The sequence below is a fragment of the Perca flavescens genome, chromosome 19 (genome assembly GCF_004354835.1).
Source record: "Perca flavescens isolate YP-PL-M2 chromosome 19, PFLA_1.0, whole genome shotgun sequence".
In the NCBI taxonomy this organism is placed as follows: Eukaryota; Metazoa; Chordata; class Actinopteri; order Perciformes; family Percidae; genus Perca; species Perca flavescens.
The window spans coordinates 30979336-31004879 of record NC_041349.1 but is presented as its reverse complement, the minus strand read 5'-3'; the positions used below and the strand labels follow the sequence as shown (position 1 = coordinate 31004879).

General features: G+C 40.2%; 1 protein-coding gene across 1 annotated transcript; it reads right to left on the bottom strand.

Annotated features, from left to right (window-relative positions):
- Positions 1 to 7150: 7150 nt before the first annotated feature.
- Positions 7151 to 17596, bottom strand: c19h4orf54 (chromosome 19 C4orf54 homolog). The gene is made up of 2 exons (XM_028564191.1): positions 12762 to 17596; positions 7151 to 7367 (listed from the first exon to the last, which is right to left on the bottom strand). Exon 1 carries the CDS (start codon positions 17402 to 17404, stop codon positions 12782 to 12784), a length of 4623 nt encoding a protein of 1540 aa, XP_028419992.1. The 5' UTR covers positions 17405 to 17596; the 3' UTR covers positions 7151 to 7367; positions 12762 to 12781.
- Between the last annotated feature and the right edge of the window lie 7948 nt (positions 17597 to 25544).

Below are 25544 nucleotides of genomic sequence, written 5' to 3'. Positions count from 1 at the left end.
TGAAATAGAAGCACTTGCTGTAAACTCATATGACTGTTCTGCCAAATTAAAGACTGTGACTTCAATTTTCTAACTGCTTTATACACACACACACACTTATCAATGTCACATTTTATGGTGCTTTTCTAATGGCTTTATCTTCCGCTGCTTTGTGCCGCTGTGTTCCACTTGTTGTCATGTTGACACTGCTAAAAGACAGAAGTAGCATTAACATTCACTACTGTTAGTTTGGAAATCAATGCTACAGAATTTTTGGTCTACTTGCCCATTGACAACAGATGCAAATTAGCTGAAAGTTAACTCTGGTGCATTTACTTTCAATTGTGCGCTGTCCTGCAAAAATTTAACAATAAATAAATATTAAATTAAAAACATACAGCACATGGGCGCCAACTGCTCCTCACTCTTGTAAATATGTTCTAGCCTCTTCCTGTTTTCATACCGATACCCCACAGGTCTGCAAGCTAGAGTGTAGTCAGCATGTTAGCATGAGGAAAGGGGCATATGGGGAGTTATATCAATAAGTATTTAGTTCATTTTGATTCCCTGTTGGCTCAGCGTGGCTCATAACGAGATGTCTGATGTCAGTAAATGTGAACCTGCTGTACATAGCTTGGGGTGTTCATGCATTAGTGTTTGTTTTTGCACCTTATACGTTTTCTACTCTGTATCTTTGACAGTCTCCGCCTCGGTGACAGATCTGCTTGTGTATAAACTAATAAACCTCCTGATAAACACTCTCAGTGACTGTGTGCGGACCAATTTATTGCTGGGGTGTTATGAATATTCATTAAAACAAAATAGATAAATATCCTTTAGTATTTCCAAGCCTGTGTATGAACTTAGCTTTGCCTGCAGTGTTTTCGCTTCCCCTGTGGGCTCACCTGTGTGAAGTGCGAGAGCTTGTAAACTTGATGTGAGCACAATCTCTACTTCACTCGTAGAAAATGTTCACACAACCGTGCCCTGAAGTGAAGTCAGAAAAAATATTCACAAATGTGTAAATTGATATTTAAATAAATACAATGAGAGCTGCAAACTTGTAATCCAACATTAGTCAAAAAAAATGTTTTTACTTGAGTCCTTTTTCCAGGACAACCATAGTCTCACATTGCCAGACCTTCCTCCACAGTGCTGCGGAGGAAGGTCTGGCTAGTCCATACAGTATTCTTGGATGGGTTTATTGGCATTTCTTTAAACCAATCATAGTCTTGGGCGGCTCTAAGCGCATGCAAAATAGCCTCAGGAAGGAACTTGTTTTGGTGGAACATGTGTACGTTCAAAAGTTGTTTTAGTCGTGCGACAGAAAACTCTGATTGGACAGATAGTCTAGCTAGCTGTCTGGATTTACCCTGCAGAGATCTGAGGAGCAGTTAACCATAGTCCTCACAAATCCACCGGAGTTTAGAATGCCAACACAAAGAAAGAGGAAGTCCATACATCCGGCCTAAATGAGGGAGATCTGGCATCACCAGAGCAATTCCGGAAGTGGAATGTCATGGATATAGATTAGTACAACCACTACTTGGTGCTTCCATCCTCTGGAATCTCTGCAGCTTCACATCATGTGTTCTCCACATCTGCGCCTTGTATCCTGCGATACAAGGCCTGGATGGATGAAATGCATGCATTTACTAAACCTAACAAAACAAAAATGTAGAGAGGCTTCAAGAGAAACTGCGGTGCAAAACACAATCTATGAGCAATACAATAACTATTGTCTATTTTGGACCCCCCGAAACGAGACGATACATCTCAAGGGGTTTATCCTAATAAACACATTTTGAACTACTGTATAAGGTCAAAATGACACATAAAATAATGCAGTTTCTGTAAATCCATCTGATGTTACTGTTTTGCATGACATTGTGCTAAATGACTAAATATTCCTGTTGGAAGAGAACATGTGTAAGTGTTTTGGAGGAATTATTTGATTGAGACATGTTTGCATTGTTTTGGTAGGAAAATCACTTAAAAAAACTTTTTATAATAGGTATATGATAAGACTATCATTACGCTGTGTGTACAGAGAAAAAGATCTGAGGTATTGTTTTGAGGAACAATTAATTTGTTAATGATATGTAGCTATCCTTATATTGTAATCATTTAATTATTTAATATAGCATATTATTGTATTTTAAAAATTTGTTTTGGAGGTTAGCTTACAATGTGTGATTTTGAGCATGAAATTAATTGTTTTGTCAATTGTGTGCTGTAGTTGCTGTGTTAAGAGTTTAGGAAAGTTGTTAAAAGTATAGAAAAAATTGTCATAGCAATTGTAAAAAAACTGTAAAACTATAAGTTGTTATTATTCTGTTGATCCACAAGGTGGAATTGTGTGGGGGAAAATTCTGGCTATAGATAGATAGATAGATAGATAGATAGATAAGATAGCTTTTTATTGTTATACTCAAGGTCCATTTAAAAACACACAGACACCAATTAAAGAACACAGCTATACCAGTGTTCCCACATGTGACTGGTATTGCACAGCACTGTTGTAAAATGACAACAAATAAATGTATACATTATATTCCTCAACAAAGCAGAGAATGTATTGACTACAGCTTGACAAAACAATTCACTTGCACTACACCTCCTTGGTTTTCTGAGCAATATGGTATGATAATCATTATAAGCGACCCGTAGCTTATTGAAGCTTGCCTTTTTAAACTTGACCCTGTCTTGTTTCATACCTGGGACATATTAAAAGGAACTGTGGACTGGTCTCCTTGCTGCTGGGAGGAAGGCCATTACACCACTTCCTTATACTTCCATCTAGTGGTCAAACAGAAGAAGTACGGAATCTGATAAAGTAGGCCAAAGTATAGCAGTATGTTTTCAAGTTGATGGGATTAATGATGTGTTTTTTTCTTTTTCTCAATAACATTCCTTTTTTAATTTGTATTATTTCTAAGAAAAGCACAATGTATGCTTAATGGGCATATTGTCTACAATTATAACTAAAAGAATAAGTGAAAATAAGCCAACATATTCATGCTTTATTGACTTTCAGAAAGCTTTTTATATGATCAATAGGGATCTGTTTGCATATAAACTTATAGAGTACAGGGTAAATGAAAATTTGTATTGGGCTCTGAAGTCTGTTTATCACAAGCCCATAGCATGTGCTAGATTGAATGATCTCCACACAAACTGGTTCTCATCATCATCAGGGATAAAACAGGGTGATGCTTTGTCCCCACATTATTAGCAATTTATATAAATGATTTGGCAAAGGAAATTAAAGCATTGAATTGTGGGATAACGTGGAAATTAAATGATAAGTATTCTTCTGTATGCGGATGACATAGTTTTACTGTCACACTCTGAAGATAATATGCAGCGGATGCTATCCTTATATATTATATTGTGGGGGTCAAACAAGTGATGACTAGTATGTAGAAATAAGTAATGTCAAAAAAAATGAATAGTACAGTATGTCAAAAAAAGTCATAGCATGTCAAAAAGTGACAAAGTCATAGTATAGCATGTCGAAATAAGCCATTGTATAAAAAGTCATAGTATATAATGTCAAATAAAGTCATAGTATGGTATGTGGAAAAAAGTCATAGTATAGTATGTCAGAAAAATGTGATAAAAAAGTTGTGTAGTATGTCGAAAAAAGTCATAGTAATAAGATCAAAGTGATAAAAAAAGAATTGTATAGTATATCAAAAAAGTGATAAAAAAGTCATAGTATAGAATCACAAAAAAGTCATAGTTTAGTATGTTGAAAAATGATAAAGTCATACTTTTTATCGAAAAAAAGTGATAAAAAAATATTATATTATACAAATGCTATGACAAATGCTATGGTATCAAAGTGATAAAAAAAGAGTTGTATAGTTTATCAAAAAAGTGATAAAAAAGTCATAGTTTAGTATGTTGAAAAATGATAAAGTCATACTTTTTATTGAAAAAAAGTGATAAAAAAATATTATATTATACTGATATACAAAGTCATGGTATATTATGTTGGAAAAAGTCATGGTATAGTGTGTTGAAAAAGACGTATGTTGGAAAAAGTGATAAAAAGTGATAGTATATTATGTCAGAAAAAGTCATGGTATTGTATGTTGAAAAAAGACGTATGTTGGAAAAAGTGATAAAAAGTCATAGTATATACTATGTCGATATCATCTGCTCTGCTGGGAAGGTGATTGGCTGCAATCTGCCGTCCCTGTACGCCTCCAGGACACTGAGGCAGGCAGGAAATATTGTAGCTGATCCCTCTCAAACAGTTTGAGCCCCTCCAATCTAGAAAAGATTGCGGTCTGGCATTTTTTTGCAAATAATATACTATGACTTTTTTACTATTTTTTGATAAAAAGTAATATTATAATATTACTTTTTTATCACTTTTTTGGATATAGTATACTATGACTTTTTCAATATTGGTTCAGCAAAAATACTGTTATTACTTTTAAAATTCAAACTGTACTCATATCTTAAGTGGGGCTTGAAATCTAAAGGCTGAACAACATGGAATGAAATGTAAAATGTACAGTATAAAGGCAAGGGGAAACTAACACAATTAAAGTCTTTCTTCAGCTACATGTGCCTGTGCTTTATACTGTAGGGTATATATTAACAACAATCAACAAGGGAAAAACATAATAGAGAGGTTTGCAAAAGGCTTTCATGTTTACTACATGTTCACAAATTCAACAATAGCATCTGATAAAACATCTGCTGCAATATTAGTGACACAGTTTTGAACTGACACTGTACATTTGCAAAAACAAATAAAAAGTACAATCCTAAACTAAGCCATCATTTCAGCATAACTTTCACTTCTGAAAAGATTTTTCATTGTTTCATTTCAACTATACCCACCTTTCCCTGCGGTGTGTGTTTAATTCCAAATAAAAGTGCCCTCATTCCAAAAGTCCCAAACTTCCTCACTTTTTCTCTTTGTGTCACGTCAACTTTCTTTTTACCTTCACAATATTTACTGTCCAGAAAGCAGCAAAGTGGTCTGGCTTCAAACCCCCACCCTGTTTCAGTGTCCTTGTGCAAGGCTTTAATAACAGTGAAGCATCAGAACATCAGGCCACGAGACCTGTAAAAAGTATTTACACACAACAACCTGTACTTTTCCTCCGTTGCACAGAAGGAAAAGAGGAACCCTTCTCCATGCACATTCAAAAACGGCTGCAATATGATCTGCAAAGTACTGCAACAAGCCAACAACAAGGCAATGAAAGATTTTTCTGAATAAATGCTCTTTTAAAAGACCAAACCTTATCAGTGGGACCAGTTAGGCAAACTATTCAAGTTGTTAAATGGAAAAGCACCCATTAAAGTAGATAAAACAGTATTATCTGTGGATCATTTAAAAAAATATACATAATTTTGAATAACTCAACATCTCCTTTCTACAGAGCCTGTCTGGGGTAATATGGTTGAAGAAAATATTTGCTTGAAATCTGTGTGCACAGACTGGTAAACCAAATGAATGGCTTGATGAACTGTACAAACAGAGTGCTAAACCAAACAGAGCATTTGGTAGTTTAGAGGAAACTTTGAAGTACAAGTTCAGTTTATGCATCTGTTGTTTAGAATAAAAGTGGGTATTTATCATTTATTAGAGAAACAGCTTTTAAGTCATTTAGTGCAGTTTTTAGTAACTGTATAAGCTAATTGAAAGCTAGAACTAGTGTCACAATTCCTCGTTGATTGTTAGTTATACTTCAATGGCTGGCTAACCTGCACACAATTACTAATCTGTGCACTCAGTTTATCAATATCTTTTTAAGCAATTCGTTAGAACAGACTTCCATATACATTTGTTTGCCATATGACCCCCATACAATTTGTATCAAATCTGTCTACCAGTAAGAGCAAATCAGAATGTTTTCATACATGTGTTATGACTGACCCTTTAATTTAGACTTGTTCCCAATCTGAATGTACAATCTACTCCTAACAGTGAAATAAGTTGATAGACAGGGGCAGTGATGGAAAAACATTTAAATGAAAAACATTTAATGAAAACATTTCAGCAGCTCAGAAGGCAGCAAACATCATCATTCATTTCAACATAATACAATACCTTTCAGCATAAAACACTTTAATACGACAGCAAAAAATGTGGTGGTATTCTTTCATAACAACAACATCATTGTTCCTGCAGTTAATATAAAAGGATGTTTGCTGCTGGGTCATGTTTCTGGTGTCCTAGCATAAAGACAGTAAAGCAACAAACAGTTTATTCAAAACCAAAGGATGGACTGGCCAGCAGATCCACAGTCTCAACTATTTGTACAAGTACAAAACAATAAGTCAGTGTCAAAAGATTGACTTAGAAACAGTGATACACAGAGTCTGCAGCTCACATCATCCTGTAGCTGCTCTGCTCTTAAAACCTTAAAGAGCTACTTGGAAAACTACAAAAAATATGTTTAAAGATTATTTTTGGGCTTTTTTGACAGGACAGCTAGGTGAGAAGACATGCAGGAAATCGTCTACAGTCGGATTTGAACCCTGGACCTCTGCGTCGAGGTATAAACCTCCAAGTATATGTGCGCCTACTCTACCCATTGATCCAACCCGGCCACCTAAAACCCCATTCTTCACATTCCAGTGAGACGGAGGAAGGATTGGCCAGTTTTATGTTTATGTGATCAGGGAATAATTATTAAACCTTTGGCATAACACGTTAGATCTAAACGTAATACATTATTATTCTATTATTCTATTCTGCTTCACAGTATATGCAGGGCTAATGCATGATGGGAGATCTCCAGGATGTCTACCATTGTATTGGTTCAACACACACATTGCATCAATATATCATGTTCATTAATTCAGCAGGGTTGAATGTGGTTTTTTTTGTACCTGGAAATGTCATAGTTAATTATGACATTTCCAAGTACAAAAAAAAACACATAGGTAAATGCTGACATGCATTTTAAAGCAATAGGGACACTGCATACAATCCAACACACAAGAGATGGTGAGAAAATGTTAACTGTTATAGATAATATGCTATAATCATTCTAAAAGTTATTTTGCAATAATGGGTTGTAAAATGTAACTTATTACAAAATCACAAAAAACTACATAATGTGACAATTAACAAAGAGTTAAATCCTGATTGGTTTAGGGAGTGATTGATTACTGTGCTAGCGACAATATAGGCCTGTAGGCCTATTGTGAGTCTTTACATTTGTACAATGTGATGTTATAAATCAAGAAAAACATACTTTATACACATCTTGTACACGTTAGAAAAGGTGAGACAGGATATAAAGGAGCCCTCTATACCAGGCCCTGACCCATCAGCTCCCACCTCCTGCCAATGGAAGAAACAATGAAGAGACAGAAGGTCCAGAGCAGTCAGCATCACTCAGGGTTCAGCCCTGTAAGAAACCAAGAAAACCAAACAGAACACACCATTAACAGCTGAAATCCTAATACACTGTTTGACCAGTCTCCACGTGTCAAATGTTTCCCACCAAGAAACCTTGTGTTCTAAGGAAACAAACCTGAAGACTTTTCTTGTTAATGACTAACACTACTGTATTGTTACAGTTAACCTGTAAGAGGTTTTAAAGGGTTTAACAATGTTTTAAGGGGCAACAGAAGCAAAAGACAAACTGTTTTTCTGCAGGTTGATGAAGGTTCATTTGTGTTGCAGATGGTCCAGTGGGGAAGGATGCTGACCGACATCTAGGAGACGCCAATTCAAACCCTGCCTAAGGTACACCACACAGGAGTGTTTGTGATGAATGGATGTGCTTAACTTGCGAATTAAACAATTTCCAACATTGATTTGAACTTGCAAATTTACAACATCGACTTCAACTTGTGAATTTACGAATTTCAATTTTTTTTAAATATTTAGTTATCACTTTAAAATTGTTTCCTGTCTGCAGGCTGTTCAGCTAAAATTATTAAAGTACTAGTGTTATATTAACTACTACTACTACTACTAAGTAGATAGCTTTATTACGTTTCTGTCGACGTTAACTGGCGGGGGAGGGTATATAACTGCAGACATAGCACCCCTTCTCTTCTCTGCTTCTCTTCATAGTCGTCAGATTCATCTACCAACCCTTATAGAACTGGCTCAGGTTTGCCTTGCACCAGCTCTTAATTATGCTGTTTTAGTTTTAGACTGCCATGCTATGCCCTGCTACGCCCTGCTCTGCCCTGCAGTGCCCTGCTACGCCATGAACTACTACAACTACTATTTCTAGTAGCCACTGTTCATCACACACCCAACCGGCACTGTCAGACTAGGGTTGGGTACCGTTTGGATTTTTACGATTCCAATTCCGAACCGGTACTTTTAAAACGATTCCGATTCCTAAACAATTCTTAAACCGATTCTTGAAAAACTGAAAAATGACAAAAGAAAGGCTTTTTATGGAGTTTTTTTTTTTTTATTGAAAATTATTTCAATTTAACAATATATTAACGTTTAAATATTATAACTAAACCTAAGTCACCTAACACATAACTACAATAATTTAACAAATAACACTTACACTATTAACAAGTAACAACAAAATAAATGTTGAGTTGGTATGCCAACCAGCTTCAAACTTTAGCAGTTCTTTAGCAGAAAAATTACCATATTTGCCTTCTCTGGCAAGATAGGACACCTCTCCTGACTTATGGCATGTCCTGCACAGGAGAAAACTCTCTCAGATGGTGTCCAAGAGGTCTGTACACACCCAGGTAGGAGTTTAAAAGGGCAGACAATTTGGGGAGGCTGTCCTGCCTCCCCCACCACCAGGCTACAGGGTCTTGTCCTGAACGATAGACTAGCAGAGTAAGTGTAATGTTTACTAGCGATCACGTGCAGTCAGTGAATAGTTCATATGCTTTTACGTCCGTTTTGGTGAGCCCAGAGGAAAATATGCCATTTTAAAAGTAGCCTACATTTACGGTAGCTAGCTAACGGTAGACTACAGAGAAAGTGTGATATTTTTACGTCCGTTTCAGAGCGTGTACAAAAAGCCGTCTATCAGCAGGGATTGTAGAGTGCATGTTGGGGGAATAGCGCGGACACGCGCTTCACACCGCGAGCGGGCACGTGTGCCACACGGCAGAAAAGGGAGAAAGAAAAAAAGAGTCTGCCGGAGCAACAGAGGGAAAATATTTCAGTCGGAACCGAAATGAGGAACCGAAATTCGCATTCTAATCCGGTCCGAATACTACCGTTTGCGTAGGAACCGGTACCATAGTGGAACCGGGTTTCGGTACCCAACCCTATGTCAGACACTATTGAATTGACTTTGAATGAAGTGTATTTTACGATGATAAAATTACTGTTTGTTTAAATGGAGTCTGGTGGGGTTGGTGTTGGGGATTTTGGGGCTTTTTAAGGACAAAAAGGATCTTACTCTTTAACGAAAAGCTCTATCTCAGATTCTTTAACACTTTCCTTTAAATGGAAACGTTATTGAAACTTAAAACTCTTTGAGTTTCATGTTTCAGACATTTTGAATATTTAAGTAAACTTGCCTGAGAGCCTTTACAAAGCAGGGGCCCCGTTTGGCCCCTAGCTGTATGGGCCGAAGCACCACTGGACCTTTTGATGAATCATCATGTTGTGTTCTGCTAATTTGAATGGAAGATATCATCCTGCTTGCTGTGTTTACAAACTTTAATGATGATGCAACATTGCTGATTGGTCATTTAAAAGTCCACCAATCAGATTTACATTAAATCTAATGGCTGGAAACACCAAAACCCTCTAGGAACTCTTTGAAAGTCTCTGAAACTCCGTACGTAACCACTGGAACCTTGTTGATAACCTCAGAAATAACTCACTGTCAAACCTTTTCCTTCACTCATTTGTTAGCATAAGTGTAGATTTCAGAGGGATGCAGGGGATATGTCCCCCCCAATATTTGGAAGAGGTAGATTTGTCCCCCTCAAAAAATATGAAAGACAACCCATTCCCCAAAAGAGGTAAACAGTGATTTTGTTGTTGTCTTAAAACAGAAAACAGGAACAGTGTCTACTTTGCTACATCGGGGGTTAAAGAACACAACAGGAAGTATAAACCAAAGATTTATGTAGATTTAAACTTTGCTGTTTCTCATTCTCTGACAGATTTGTTGTTGAGATGTACATGATTCCTAAAAAAAACATCCCATAACACGTGATGCTTATTCAAAGCATCACGTGTTATGGGATGCAGAAAGTTTTGAACCATACAATAGAAAAATGATTTCCTTTATATAAATAAAGACTATAAATTGATGCAAAAAAGACACAAATTGTTGCATAAAAATTCACCAGAAGACAGGAAATGAAGTGTTTAATGCTCCAAATGTTGGTTATAATGTGTCTCCCCTAATGTTGGAACAAAACCTAAACCCTTGCTTGTTAGCATAAGCATGGGCCGCGCTTCCAGGATAGGGGGCAAGAGGGCTCATTTTGTCTTTTTTCATACCCCACAGCACGTTTGTTTGTTTTTTGTGCCTTTTTGACTGGTAGCACCGACATATCCCATTGTTGTATGTTTGGATGTATGCAGATCTTAAACTTAAAGAAATCATTATGTATGAATTAAATTATAACATAAATATATGAATTCATAAAATGGTTATGCTAATTCATTTGCAAGCATATTGCCTGCTGACAGCACACTTGTCTTGGGATAGGTTAAATTAGAGACCATACTCAGGAGGAATTAGTTACAGCCCCCTGCTCTGCAGCCTGGCATCCCCACACAGTTATGTTAAGTCTGTTTCTCTCTGCTTGGTTGACTTGGTACCGAAGTATCAGTTCTCGTGACATCCCTAGTCTCCATAAAACTGCAGTTTGATTTGACTGTCAAATGTAGTGACATAACTCCTAATGTAAGTTCAAAACATTGTTACATTCCCAATTCTGTATTTGCTTGTTACACCATGCTTTGTGCTTTCACATCTGTCCATGTACACTTCATGTAACTCAGATTTTGCCCTTGCGGACTAAACACTGCCCTCCTAGTTTTGACATGAATGGACTTGGGTTACTTAGGAGCAACACCTGCACAGCAATTCATTTCCCCTTGCATGTCAGTCTTTTTTGGTATCCCAAAAAATCCAGCCATATGTTCTCTCATATCCACCTTTAGTTTTAAGATTTTGTATTATTGCAAACAACCTGTATTTTTAAAACATGCAGGTAATGTGTTTAACTCTCCACAGAAGCATTGTCTGTTCTAAGTAAGGAAAATGAGAGCAAAATCAAGCTTGACCTAATTGTGTTTTGAACCCCTGGCTCCCTAGTCCTCTGTCCCTGGAGCCCAAAAGTGTCCCACTGACTTCAACTGATTCCCCTTGGTTGCCTTTTTCTGACAAACTTGGGATTTCATTGCTATCGCACAATGACAATAGTTGTTAACATGATCATTATTCATTGAAGTTCCCCACACAGTTTTGCATCCCGTCTGTAAGATTTCAATTACCTTCCAATCAAAAACCCATTTCTCCAGCGTCGATTATATTTCTAAAGAAGTCTGATAGTAATCAGATTACAGACTATCAGATTTCTTTAGAAATATAAGAGCCCTCCGGTATGTGGGTCTCAGACGAGAAGGGGAACTCCAAATGCTCTGCTGCTATATTGCATGTTGTGTTTATGTAATTGCTAGTCAGAGGCCATGTGAATCTGGCTTCTCACTCTCTCTGTCTTTAAATGACTGGTCCTATAAAAAGCCGGTTGACCCCACTGCGACTCTGAGCTGCCAGGCAGCTTCTTGATGTCCAGCAGCAGCTGAAGCAGTCAGTGTATACGCATAACAAAAACCTGCTATCGCCTGACCTTTTCCTTCTGCACACATTATGGCCACCATACACATTCAAACACCTAGCCCATGAAGAATCTTATATCAATATAATCTTCTATATCAGAATTCCCAGCTTGTAGGTGCTACTGCCTGCTGAGGTGCTCAGTTGCTAACTTTACAGTCACATGGTGTCTCTTCCTTTTGCATGCATGTTGCATCCTATTGCATGATTGGTTGCATGCTTAATGCCCCTATCCAATTGACGTGATACTAGAAAATTCATAAATAGACTGACCTGACCTAAAGTTGCCATTAGGATAGGTGTTAAATTGTCACAGCCACTTACAGGATTTTTTAGGTTAGATGAAGATGGAGACACAAAGACTTCAGAATAAATGAATAAGATATTGTTAAATGAATAATCATATGAAGACTTAAAATAAACAATATCACAATGAAATTGTACAATAATGAAGACAAAAACTGGTGGAGACCTAACATATCATTTAGAATTAAACATATAAATAGATTATTAAATAATGACATAATAATGTCCTTTGTCAAAGTCTGTTTAATGCCTGTTTTTTATCACAAGTCTTTATGTGTTAATCAAGACAAACAGAGGAGAGCCATTAACAAATTGGCTGTTGTAGTTTTGGCAATAGGGAAAATTGTTTAAAAACTGACTTGACTGAAAAAAAACATTTTAAAACAAAAACTGCTGAAATTAAATAAGAATGGCTTGAAAATGTGGAAATGTAAGGTAATTTAAGGTCAAATAACATTTCATAATAAGTTTTATATATATATATATATATATATATATATATATATATATATATATATATATATATATATATCATATATAAGCACACACACATAAGTGTCCCATTAGGCCACAAAATGTAATGTATGTGAAATATAACTGCTTAATAAAAAAATATTTGAAAAAATCCTGGTTCACTCAGATCTACTCAAACATTCTAACTAACCTACAAACAACACAGTCAGAACTACTCACCTGTCCAGGGAAGCTGCCATTTATCTGTGTTCCACCACGAAGCTCATGGTGGTCCCATCAAACGAGGGCGGCGCTATGATCCGGGGGCCCTGCTGGGAGGTGATGCTGATGACCGGCTGCTTGACGCTGGAGAAGCCCTGCAGTGGGCTGTTGGCGGTGGCCTGCTGTGGAGCCCCGTAGGCCGCCTGGGGAGACTTGCCAGTGGCCATGTAGAAGGGACTCTCCATGTACATGCCCTCAGTCTGCTGCGACAAGCCTTTCTCTCCGCTCTCCGCCTCTGACTGCACCGACATGTGCGACTGCACCAGCGTCCGGGCCGGGATCATGGACGGTGTCGGCATGAAGCCTGGGTAGATCATGTAGGTGTGTCCGTATGCTCCTGGACTGAGGGCCAAAGGTGACATTGGCATGGGCACCGGGGTCTTTGGAAGTTGCGGCATGGGCACGTCCACATACTGGCCTGTTTCGGGGTCAAAGAGGCGCTTGGTGGCCGGCTGCACAGGGGTGTCCACCAGGTAGTAGTTTCCAGTGGTGGGATCCAGGAGCATCTTCCTCTGGGTGGCCTGGAAGGGGTCCAGGGTGGGAGCAGGGGTGATTGCCGGAGAGAAACAGTACACCTGAGGCTGATTGGTGGACATGCCAAATGGCAAAGAGTGGTAGATGGTGGCTGAAGGGGTATCTGGTAAGTGTGTGTCCATCACAATGCTGGAGCGTTTAGGGGCCTGGTTGGGGTCTTCTAAGCCACTGTTGCTAGATCCCCAGTGTCCTAAATGAGTGGTTGGTTGTGTCTGGGTGGTAAATGTGTACACTGATGTTTTATCAGCAGATGAGGCTTGTTTGTTGCTAGTGACGTGAGACTTGACCGGAATGGTTAGGTAGTTCTCGTTATCAGCTGAGGTGCTCAATAGCTCCTGTGTGGACCTCTCTACATCCTTTGATTCAGCTTCTTTATTTCCATTTAGCTTCGTCTGGCTGACTTGTAAGGACATCGGCAATTTTGGGGACTTTGGGAGGAAGCGTTTGGTGCTGAAAGGTGTTTGTGTGATGGCATTTGGCTGGGCCTTTGCTGATGTGGAGGCCGGAAGGCTAGAGCCGAGGCTGAACATGTTTTTGTTCCCTCTGTTGCTAGTGGCTAGCATTGACCTAGCAACCAGAATGTCATCATGGCTGCTGGGAGTCTGACAGACCACGGGGGTGTCTTTGTCCTCTCGCCTCAGCAGGCTGTCAGTGCCAGGGGCTACTGCTGGAGGGGTCTTGTCATTGTTGGGAAAGGAGTCTCTTCTGATTGTCTTGTCCATGTTGGACCCTCTCGCTCCATCCTCCTCAGGTCCTCCATGCTCTTCACTGGCTATCATTGAAAGCACATGGCTGTCTGTCAGGATATGGGGCTCATTCCTCCTTTTCCATTCATTTTTTTCAAATTTATAGAGCTGCTCCATGGTTTTCACAGCAGCCTGGAGTTTTTCGAGAGCCCCCTGATTCGCCATTTTTGACTCAGGTTTCTTGTCTGTGATGTCTGATATTTTTTCCTGCGCGTTTGAAGCTGTTCTGCTTTCAATTCTCAATCCAATGACTCCATCTGAGGAATTATTGGAGTTACATATGGGTGCGGCTCTTTGCAGTGGAGCATTTTTAGCGCATGCTGGAGACGATCTGCCCACGTCCAACGGCTCCACTTTAGATAACTCAGTAAGATTTTCAAAATATTTTCCGTTACTATTTGTATTCACAGACTGACATTTGATCACTATAGGGGACACAGAATTAGGATTTCGATAAGACATTTGCTTCTTCTGCTCTGAATGGCTGTCAGCAGATGAAAAGTTGGATTTATTTTCGTTATTATCCAAAGAAACAAAGTGATAGGAACTTTTAACCAATTTACGCACGTCTCTCACTTGGTGTATGGGCGTCTGTAGCTTTCCTTTATTATCTCTGATGTCTCTAACCATGAAATGCGGCACTTTATCTGACGACTCACCCTTCAAAGCTGTAGCCAGCGCCTGGCATTTGAAGTCATCTGTTCTGATGAGGCTGGCTGCGTTACAGCCTATATTAGGAGCGCGCAGTTTTGAAACGCCAAACGGCTCCGTTTTATTGTCTCTGACGCTCCTTAAATTAATTTGAATTTCTGGAGATTTAGATGTAGCCACATTCCTGGAGCCTGCGATGTATAAGGTGTTGTCAGAGCGCAGTTGTATCCCTCCTCTATCTCCATATGGAGAATAATTCCTGCTCTGCAGCTGCTGTCCGACTTCTCTGTCACTGGACAGCAGTTGAATGCTTGGCACAAACAAATGGGACATTTTAGTCAGTTTGCCGCTGCCCGCTGAGTAATGATCCCCCTCGCCGTCGTCCTCGTTAGCTGAAGCCGACTTCTCCGGAGTTTGATCGTTTTTATTATCCTTTTGAAACTCTAGCTCCTCGTCCTTCCAGCATCTGAATGCGCTATTTTGGCTGCGAAGCAATGTGCTTTTGGACGCTTCCAATGCACCTTTTTTAGTATCGATTCCAGCTTCCTTTGCCGGTTTCAAATTAGTTTCTGGTATAATGTCTCTGATTGGAGCGGCCGTGTCTTGTTTTCGAGAGTCGCTCTTGGTATCACATGAGCCGCTGTCCAATATGTCCCCTAATTCATCCGCGCACATTATGGTATAGTCAGAGCTGCCCTCAGAAAACCTGGAGCACTGTCTGTGCAGCTCCCTGCTGCCCTTCTCCCTGTGTCTGTCACTCTCCTGGTGCACGCAGCACGGAGAATGCGTCGGGTGCGGCTCGCTTATCTCCCCTCTTTCCATCTTGCGCTCCTGCTCGAACTGCATCTTCTTAGAAATCACATTTTTGATCAGACTCGAGGCGAATATGGCTTTCTTGTGTGTGTCTTCCATGGTTTTAGAAGGCGACTTGCTGGCCCCTCTCCTCTGGCCGCTTGGCAAACTGTTGGTAACTTCATCTGTGGAACGTGATCCTGCAGCGTTTTGTGCAAAGTTAGTGTGTCTTTCACCCCCAGACATTCCCGATTTGACATTGCAACGAAAATTCAGAGTTTCTGTGAGTCTAATCACTCCACTGTGGCCCTGACTGAATTCCCCCATCAGCTCTATCTGCTGTGTAGATGACTGTGTGGATGCGCTGTGTGGGTTGCCATGCAGAGTGAAGATCTTGCTGGTGGGCGGTTTGATGCTTGCCAGTGCAATGCCCTTATAACCTCTGTTGTCTATATTTTTGGCTATTTCAAATGAGGCCGTTGAGTTTTGATGGGAAACAACACTTTGGTCCAGTCCCCGTGACATATTCATATTGCCATATTTCAGGTCGACAAACGTGGACCACCTGTTTATCCCTTTGCCATGCTCTGATGCAGATGACTCGCTGGAGGTGCTGAAATTAATGGCATCAAAGTAAGGATAAGCCAGGCTCTTGAAGGCTTTGGCCGTCAGGTTGCGCACCTCCTTGTCAGCGTCGTCCAGCTCGCTGACAGCGCTGGACGCACCGCTGGAATACTCAGTCACCTCTTTTCCCCTCAATTTGCGGCCAAAATGTAAGCGTCCGGGCGCGGCTATGAAACACTTGGCCCTGTCACACAACGTCTCTGCCTTCCCATCAACTCCCCTGAACACATAGCGACTCATGTCCCCGGAGCGCCTTGCATGATAAATGATATTTCCCTGTTCTTGGATGTTGCTAGGGTCATTTATAGCTCGAGAAGTGGTTCTGATTGACAGGTGGATCTGCCCCGCACTGTTGCCCCTGCACTGCTGGTGCTGCTGGGGCTTTGACACACTCTCATCTGAGCTGGTGAACTTGGCCGCGTCGCACAGATCACTTTCAAGCAGAGTGCTGACTGCTGCTGCGCCCTGAGTGCGAGGCTGGCCGCCGTCCCCCCTCTCCCCCACCGCTCCATCACCGGCGAAAGAAGCATAATCGACAAACGAGTACACCTGGTTGTCATCCTCAATGTCCCAGCTGGATGAGCCCGCCCCGAGGCCGTAGCCCTCCTCATGGTCAGAGAGCTCCGAGAGCTGGATCTCGTGCGTTGTGATGTAATGGGACTCATCCTGCGGTATGCACAGGACGCAGTCGTCGGAAAGCACCAAACTAACATCATCCTCCTCATAATCATACGACTCACTTCTCCCGCTCAGATAATTATCACCACAGTGTAACTCATCTCTTGCTGTGTTTTTGTTGTCCTCTTTTTTGGACACCTCTGGCTGCGTTATGGCGCGCTCGCTTCTTTCCCCTGATTTGAGACAATCCTCTGACTTTGCGTTAATACAAGGGACATGTGATGACGGAAGTGAATCAGAGGGACCCTGCTTGACATCTTCTGCACATTTCCCAACTCCATTATCCTCGTTATTGTTAGTTTCAATATTGTTTTTAATCGCCAACTCAATGTTTGGTTCCGTTGCGCGCGAAACTCCGGCGCCGCTGCTCTTAACAACGACAGACATTTGGTTTTCTTCACCAAAGCGACAGTCTCTCTCCGGTTTTGTCCCGCCTGTTTTCACATACACTAACTCCAAATCAACGTATTTACATTCGTCTTGCTTCTCCGGGGCATCCTCCTCCGCGTGCGCCGGTTTTTGGAGCAGATCTTTGACCCCTCGGAGTGTCTCCACACAGCTCTGCTCTGTCTTCATAGCTGGACCGGCAGGTTGTCTGGTGTCTGAAAGAAACGGCAGAGACAGAGCCCCCCACCAGGATTCCTCAGTCTTTCAGGCAGAGATGGTGCAGAGCTCCGTGCCCGGTCAGACAGACACTGTGATGACAGGAAGCACTCCACACATTCCACTTCACCGCGATATGAAGCCTAAAGCCGAGGATCTAAAAAAGACCAGAGACATTACCAACTACTGTCTAGGCCACATGGTTCTCAAGATGGGGTTCACGGACCAATAGGGGTCGCTGAGAGGACTCCCCTGCAAAATTAGTTAATTAAATATTATCATTAATACCAAATGAGCGCCCCAAACAAAACATACATTTTTTATATTTATGTAATAAATCATAACAATGAGTTGCACATCACTATCTTATTATAACATTAATTTAATGATTACAGTTCTATTCTACTAGACTATAATTTAAATAATAAGTTATTAGTGAACACCAGTGATGAAAAGTAACTATATAAATATTGACGCACTTTATACTTCCCTATTACTTCAACCTCATTATTTCAGAGGGAAACATGGACTGTTTCCTGCATTTGTCTGACACCTATAGTTATGATGCAGATTTTTTTTTATACAAAACATGTCATCAGATTCTTAAAAACATTCTTTTCAATCTATTAAGTCTGTAACCAAGTCTTTAGTATTTGTTTTTGTATTTACAAAAGTGAAAAAATCTACAATATTTTAACTTGTGCTTTTTTCTTGATTTATTGTGCATCAACCTGCTCATTCTTTTCTGTTTCAGGAAACAGGAACACTTTTTTAATTTCAAATTCATTTAAATCAAAAACAGGTTGAAATACCTATTCTGACAGGCAAGAGTCCACACAAAGCCCACCATCGACTGTTCCGTTTCTGCTGGACCAACAGATACCCATTCCGTGCAGACAGACGACCCATTGGCTGTTTTTAAAAAGACACGTCAAGCTCAAATTTAGGAACCAGGGCAAAATGTGAAAAGTGTAGCTATGTTAGACAGGAGGGCCTGTGACGCCTCAGATGAAGGATGTCTGGCAGATAAACAACAACATGGCAACAACACACCACAGGAAGAGCGAGCCTCTTTGCTGAAGCTCTCAGGGCTGGGGCATCTGTGTCAGTAGGGGCCAGTCTGGGGTCCAGATGCTCCAGAGGAGCAGAGGAGCTGTTTAGTGTCACCGACGATGGACAGAGCTTTCCTGTGTACAGCTGAACTGTAATGTAACAAATTGGGTGACCCTGTAGGTTTTAATCAGGTTCTTCATTCAAATGTTCATCATCATCATCATCAACATCAGTGTCCGTAGGATGAGACCGATCCCCACTGTAGCTCACAGTACTGCAGAACTCAACCAGCGTCAGGAATTCCTGGCTAATTGGAATGAATAACTGGGAATGCTGATGGTTTACTGGCAGGGACCCTGAACTCACCACCAGGCTATAAGGGAGGTTGTGATGTCTGCTGTTGGTAGGCAACAAAATCTCCCTGTCAGCCCTGCCAGCAGTGTAACACAGTAAACACTGAGTGGGAAACCAGAGCTGACCATGAGCTTAACTGGGTGAAACTCTGCTCTACTTGTGTCAAAGAGTATCCAACCCATGTCCTTTACCAATATGATCTTATAGTAATGCTGAGAGTTGTGCTGAGAATAAATATGGTTTTATACATTCTGTGCTCCAGTTTGTTCTGAACACATTTTAGTTATGGTATGAGTCGTACTGTAGTCTTACTGTCTAAATATTTTCCAAAAGTGGTCATCACTGTCAGTTTTACAGTTCAGTTTATTTACAAAAAAAGTTTAAAAAAAGAAATACAATCATAAGAAATAATGTGAAAGGGGACACCCTAGTTAGCTGTCTGAAGCTTGTATATAGGGGCCCATTCACTAAGCAGATAGTTAACATATATTATAAATAAAAACACATTGGCTTGTGTGCATGCATTCTACAGTAACATTTTTAACCTAAAGAAAACCCTAAGAACTAAACTACCCTAATCCTAAATAGTCCCAAGATATTTATTTCATCAGTCTACTATTGGTTAAATAAGTACGATACAATAAATAGAGACATTTTAACATGTGGAAATAATGGTATAATTTAAACAGATTTCAGAATGGAAAAAGTAGTTCAGAAGTCCCCAGCCATTTAGGTTATTCAGGCTTGAACATATTTTAGTAGTAACTGTTGTCTTTAGCTCTTTTTGAAAGCAGACGCAGACATTCTTTTTACGTATAATCTAGTGGGGAACCGTCAGAGCCCTCCAGACCCTCAGAGATAAGGCCCTAGGATATTTTAAAAAATATTTTAAAAGTCATCAGTTGGAAGAAAAAAAATTATCAATTCATAATTTTACAATCAATATCTAAACAAAACATTATTGACCAATCATATCTTCACTCTAAATGGGCAGGCTTTGTTATCGTTAACTTTATGACAAGTTCCACCCAATGGGACAGGAATAACAACCTACCACCCCCGATAAACTAGCTAGCTAGCCTGTTGGTTCACTATGGAAGCTGGCATCTATGGGAAACCGGGAGTAACTTTAATGCTGGTGAGGGGGACCATAAGTCAAGTTACCGTGCAGTTGATTTGAATTGTGGAGATATGCAGAGCTTAATTTGGTGCAAACCAAGGCTTTTGAGAAGCATTTCAACTCCAGCAATTACACATGAACTTCATTGTCAAGTAATGTGATCGTTAAGTTAGGTAAAATCTAATAGGCTACCATGCCAACTGATTTTATCCTGGCCGCTACTCCCACTTTTTTGTATGTGTTATGGTAATATTGTAGCCTGGTTGACACCAAACCCTTCTCGGTTGTAACTGAGAGTGGGTCTGGAAAAGGTTCATTGACAGTTCATTTCCAAAGGGGCGTCACCAACGGACGCCGCTCAAATTCCTCTGGGCGCATTGGATAGTCCTTCAACCAATCAGACCAACGATCTGGGTGACGCTTTTCACATCCAATATCCAACTAAAAAAAATTTGATTTTGGTTTTTGGTGTCGTCCCTCCACGCCCTACTTTTTCCTTGCAGGTGTTGCATATTGCAAACTTGTTAGCACACACGCTGAAGAATTTCCAAACAGCTGACATGTTGCAGGTTAATTCACAAGGTTCCCTACATGTGCGAGAATAGCGCGGACATGCGCTTCACACCGCGAGCGGGTACGCGCCACACACGCCGGAGAAGTTGAAAGAAAGGAAGAAGAGACTGTGTGCTGTCGCGTCCGTGTGTGTGTGCGTCCTTGAGAACTGTAACGGTACAGATCCATTTGTCCGTACGGCGCTTTGGTCGCTCCGCGCTCCACTCTATTCCTATGGGTGACGTCAAGCGACTTCAACGTGCACGCAAAGCATTCCGGGAAGGCAGCGCTACATTTGAGAAAATGTTGTCAAAAAGCTGGCCGATGATGGGCGTTCCTCAATTTACAGCATTTTTGCAATGTTTAGCAGAAAAAGGATCCCACGTTCTCCCCGTCTCCTCTGTGCTCTACTTCTATTGGATAGTCGCATCACGTTCAATGGATTCATTTGCATAAAGAAGTAGAGCACAGAGGAGACGGGGAGAACGTGCTAGACGTTGCAAAAATGCTGTAAATTGAGGAACGCTCATCAACGTACAAATGAGGGGAGGCGTAACGACACCACGCGTCAGTCGTGTTGCAAAAGTGGATCTGTACCGTAACTCGTATAACTTATGTTGTCAGTTAATTGTAGCGTTGACCGGCATGAAATCGGCATATGTCTAACTGACCTGCTGGCCGCCGGTCATGGCCGAGCATGTGAAGCACGGCTTCTGTAGCCGTCATGTTGAATGTAAACAAAAAGCTGCTCACTGCGCTATCCTCGTCGCGCCTCAGCAGTTGTGATTGGTGTAAAGCCCGCCTCAGCGGTTGTGATTGGTGCCTCGATTTTGGGGACATTGGAAATGGGTTTGAATGGGCTATTGCACAGCAAATCTCAAATTTGCCGGAAGTTCGTCAGGGTTTACCCAGGCTAGTAGTATTGGGGAAAATGGTTGTCATTAGAAATTACTCTTTAATCTGTAAATTTAACATTATTTACATTTACTGTAATTCTGCACAATGACCATTTTCCCAAATATACCATAAATATATATATATATATATTACCATTCTAATAATATTATTTATTAAGAATATTGCTTGTTTGTGGTGGTATTTTTCAAAATGCCGGGATTACTGTTCATTGTCCATGGTCTGAAGTGTCTGCTGCTAATGGTTACTTGGCAGTGTGAATGCTGTTTGTGATGTGTAGACACATGAAATGTCGTTGGTTTTGTGTGGTAGCAGGGGGGGTTGTCATGCGTTTTACACCCCAGTAATTCCATAATTTGGTAACACTTTACAATAAGGTACACAAAAAAATAGGTAGTTAATGATTAGTTACTGTTTTTGAAAGGGCAGTTACCCTTTTTCAGAAGGGTAGTTACCCTTTTTCAAAAGGGTAGTTACCCTTTTTCAGAAGGGTAACGAATGGTTAGTTACCCTTTTTTAAAAGGGTAGTTACCCTTTTTCAAAAGGTTAGTTACCCTTTTTCAAAAGAGTAGTTACCCTTTTTCAGAAGGGTAGTTACCCTTTTTGAAAAGGGTAGTTACTCTTTTTGAAAAGGGTAGTTACCCTTTTTCAGAAGGGAAGTTACCCTTTTTGAAAAGGATAGTTACCCTTTTTCAGAAGGGTAACGAATGGTTAGTTACCCTTTTTGAAAAGGGTAGTTACTCTTTTTCAGAAGGGTAGTTACCCTTTTTCAGAAGGGTAGTTACCCTTTTTGAAAAGGGTAGTTACCCTTTTTCAGAAGGGTAACGAATAACTACAATTCTGAAAAAGGGTAAATACCCTTTTGAAAAAGGGTAACTACCCTTCTGAAAAAGGGTAACTACCCTTTTGAAAAAGGGTAACTACTCTTTTCAAAAAGGGTAATTACCCTTTTCGAAAAGGGTAACTACCCTTTTCAAAAAGGGTAACTAACCATTCGTTACCCTTCTGAAAAAGGGTAACTACCCTTCTGAAAAAGGGTAACTAACCATTCGTTACCCTTCTGAAAAAGGGTAACTACCCTTTTCAAAAAGGGTAACTACCCTCCTGAAAAAGGGTAACTAACCTTTTCAAAAAGGGTAACTACCCTTCTGAAAAAGGCTAACTACCCTTTTGAAAAAGGGTAACTACCCTTCTGAAAAAGGGTAACTAACCATTCGTTACCCTTCTGAAAAAGGCTAATACCCTTCTGAAAAAGGGTAACTACCCTTTTCAAAAAGGGTAACTACCCTTCTGAAAAAGGGTAACTACCCTTCTAAAAAAGGGTAACTACCCTTTCAAAAACAGTAACTAATCATTAACTACCTATTTTTTTGTGTACCTTATTGTAAAGTGTTACCCATAATTCCACTAAAGTGCACAGACAGCTTGTGTGATGATGTGATTATTTGTAGGGAGGATTTTCATTTTGCTTTAGAAATAAGCTGTTTTTTGTTTTGGTGATAACGCTCACTCTCTCTGCGCTGTTTGCTCGTTGTAATGCTAAGGCTGGACAAGCATCTTCATTTTGGTTTGAGAGAGCTAGAATTGTCATAAATATTTGTATGCAGCACTATTAGAGAGAACACTATAAGCTAGAGGGCCAAGGAGGGGGCCAAGGTTTAAGAGTCATGGTTCTATTTCGTATGTGCTCTGCCCTCTAACAGGCTTCACTATTGGTTCGCACATACTCATAGAACTGGAGTTATATCCAGGTAACAACTATTATACTACTGGTATAATCAATTTCTTTCCATACCACACTAAAGCTTGTTATGTTTACTGTCAGCTTTCTAGTGATGCTGTGGCTGCCAATTATGGCCATTTTAAACACTAAGATCAATGTGTCTCAGGTTCCAGGGGTGAGAAGGAGGCTATGACATGTAAACTAGTTCATTTCAATATAATCTGGCTTTATCATGTTAGTTGACACTGTGGTTCAGTGATGTATATTTCAATATTCCCTAAAAGCATTACCATTAATCATATTACCACAAACCAGTAGACAAACAGTAGACCTGGGATACGAGCCCCTTGTCTCACTGGGTTGCTGTTGTATCTGAAATAAAATTGGATTTACTACCGCAGCAGCCTCAGCCTCTGCAGCGGTTTAGTATTGTTGTTGAAGTATTGTGTTTTTTATAGATTTTAATAATAAAAAGCTAAATAGATAGATAGCTAGATAGATAGATAGTATTGTCATTCCACTGTACATACAGAGTGCACATGTGAACATAATTTCGTTCCACTGGCTCATAAATACTGCCTTAAAGGTCACATATTATGCTTTTCCATGTTTTCTGTCATATCTACAATGTTATAATATTGGATTTTCATGTTGAATGTGGCCAAAACTTACTTTCGGATTTTTATTTTTTTTTGGAAACAGAAATAGACTGCCAACTATTCTGAACGCTCCGGTTTCAACACCGACAACACTTCAACAGTTTTTTCTACTCTTGGCAAGGTGTTACGCAACTCTAAGCCAGCCTTCTAAGATTGGTCATCTGGTCCAAGTAGGAAGGATTGGAGTGTTTTTTTTTTTTTTTTTGAAGCTACTGCGGTGTTAACATTGTCCCATGTAGCTACATGCTATCTGCAGTAAACATTGTCATCTGGGCTGCCAATGTTGCTAAATTCTCCCCAATTCCAGGTCACATTACTCCTGAAACAAGTCTGATTGGGTACTGTTTGGTTCAGAAGCCTTCTGTGATTTTTGACGGTAGAAAGTGCTGCTTCATTCCATTACAATCTAACGTTAGCATACTGCTTACTATTAAGTAGCTAGCGTCAGTGTGTCCACGTTCAGACACCACTCACTGTTATTGGCCATATTCGGACACTTCCAACCTGATGCAATTTTTGGTCTTTTCACGATACTTTACGTTTCCGATCATCACCAAAAATCTTAGCAGAATTGATCATTACCCATCTAACAATTAGGGCTGGGCAAGTTAACGTGTTATTTATAATCACGTTAACTCATTAATTAATTAACGCCAACAATTATTTTATCGCGCATTAACACCGTTTTTATTATTGTAAAAGTCTGTTGCTCACAGGCTTTGATTTTGTAAAAGTCTGTGCTGACTGCTGCCGCGCTTACAAGAACCGGAAAAGAAAAACAAATCAACAAACATGGAGAAGGGTACAGAACTTTTGCATGGCCATTTTCATTTTAAAGTTCTTCCAGACGGTGCAGTAGACAGAACCAAAGTTATTTGTAACAACTGCAAAGTTGAATTTTCTTATCACCGAAGTACTTCCAGTCTGAAATATCACCTAAATGCAATACACACCGTTGATACCAGAAAATCATTCAACAAAACAAACAGTGGCGCAAGGCTTTGGCAGATTACGTTGGATGCAGCAAGTGGGAGAAGTATAGATAAACAAAGGCAAGAGAAGCTAACAAATGCCATAACGAAGTGGATAGCTACAGACTGCAGGCCCATTAGTGTTGTGGAGGACGTCGGTCTGAGAAACATTCTGAGAATCACAACAAATGACGGCAGGTATGAGTGGTTACAGTGAGTTACAGTGCATTATATTGATGAACAGTTGCCGCTGCATTCACATGCTCTGACTGTAATGAAAACAGAGGAGAGACATGACGCTGAAACGTTTGTGCTTCACCTCACTCTAACGGAGACATTTGGTACTGGACATAGACTGGTTATGCTACTCCCTGATAAAAGAAAAAAAATGTTTCTGCTGTTATCTCAGAAATTGCCTGTTTTAAAGTGCCCATATTATGAAAAAATCACTTTTTCTGGGATTTGGGGTGTTCTTTTGTGTCTCTGATGCTTCCACACACATACAAACTTTGAAAAAAATCCATCCATGGTGTTCTGAGTGAGATATGGTTTCTGAATGTGTCCTGCCTTCAGTCTCCTAGTGAGCTGTTCAAAATCGGCTCGGACTGTGACGTCACAGTCCGAAATGAGCTGGTTAACCACAACCGTTAGCTCGTAGCGTTAGCGTTAGCATGCTAATGCTAGCATGCTACGTCGTTCTCAATAGCAAAGCACTGCTACAACACACACAAGTTCACCATAATCTACAAAAGAACTACTTACATGT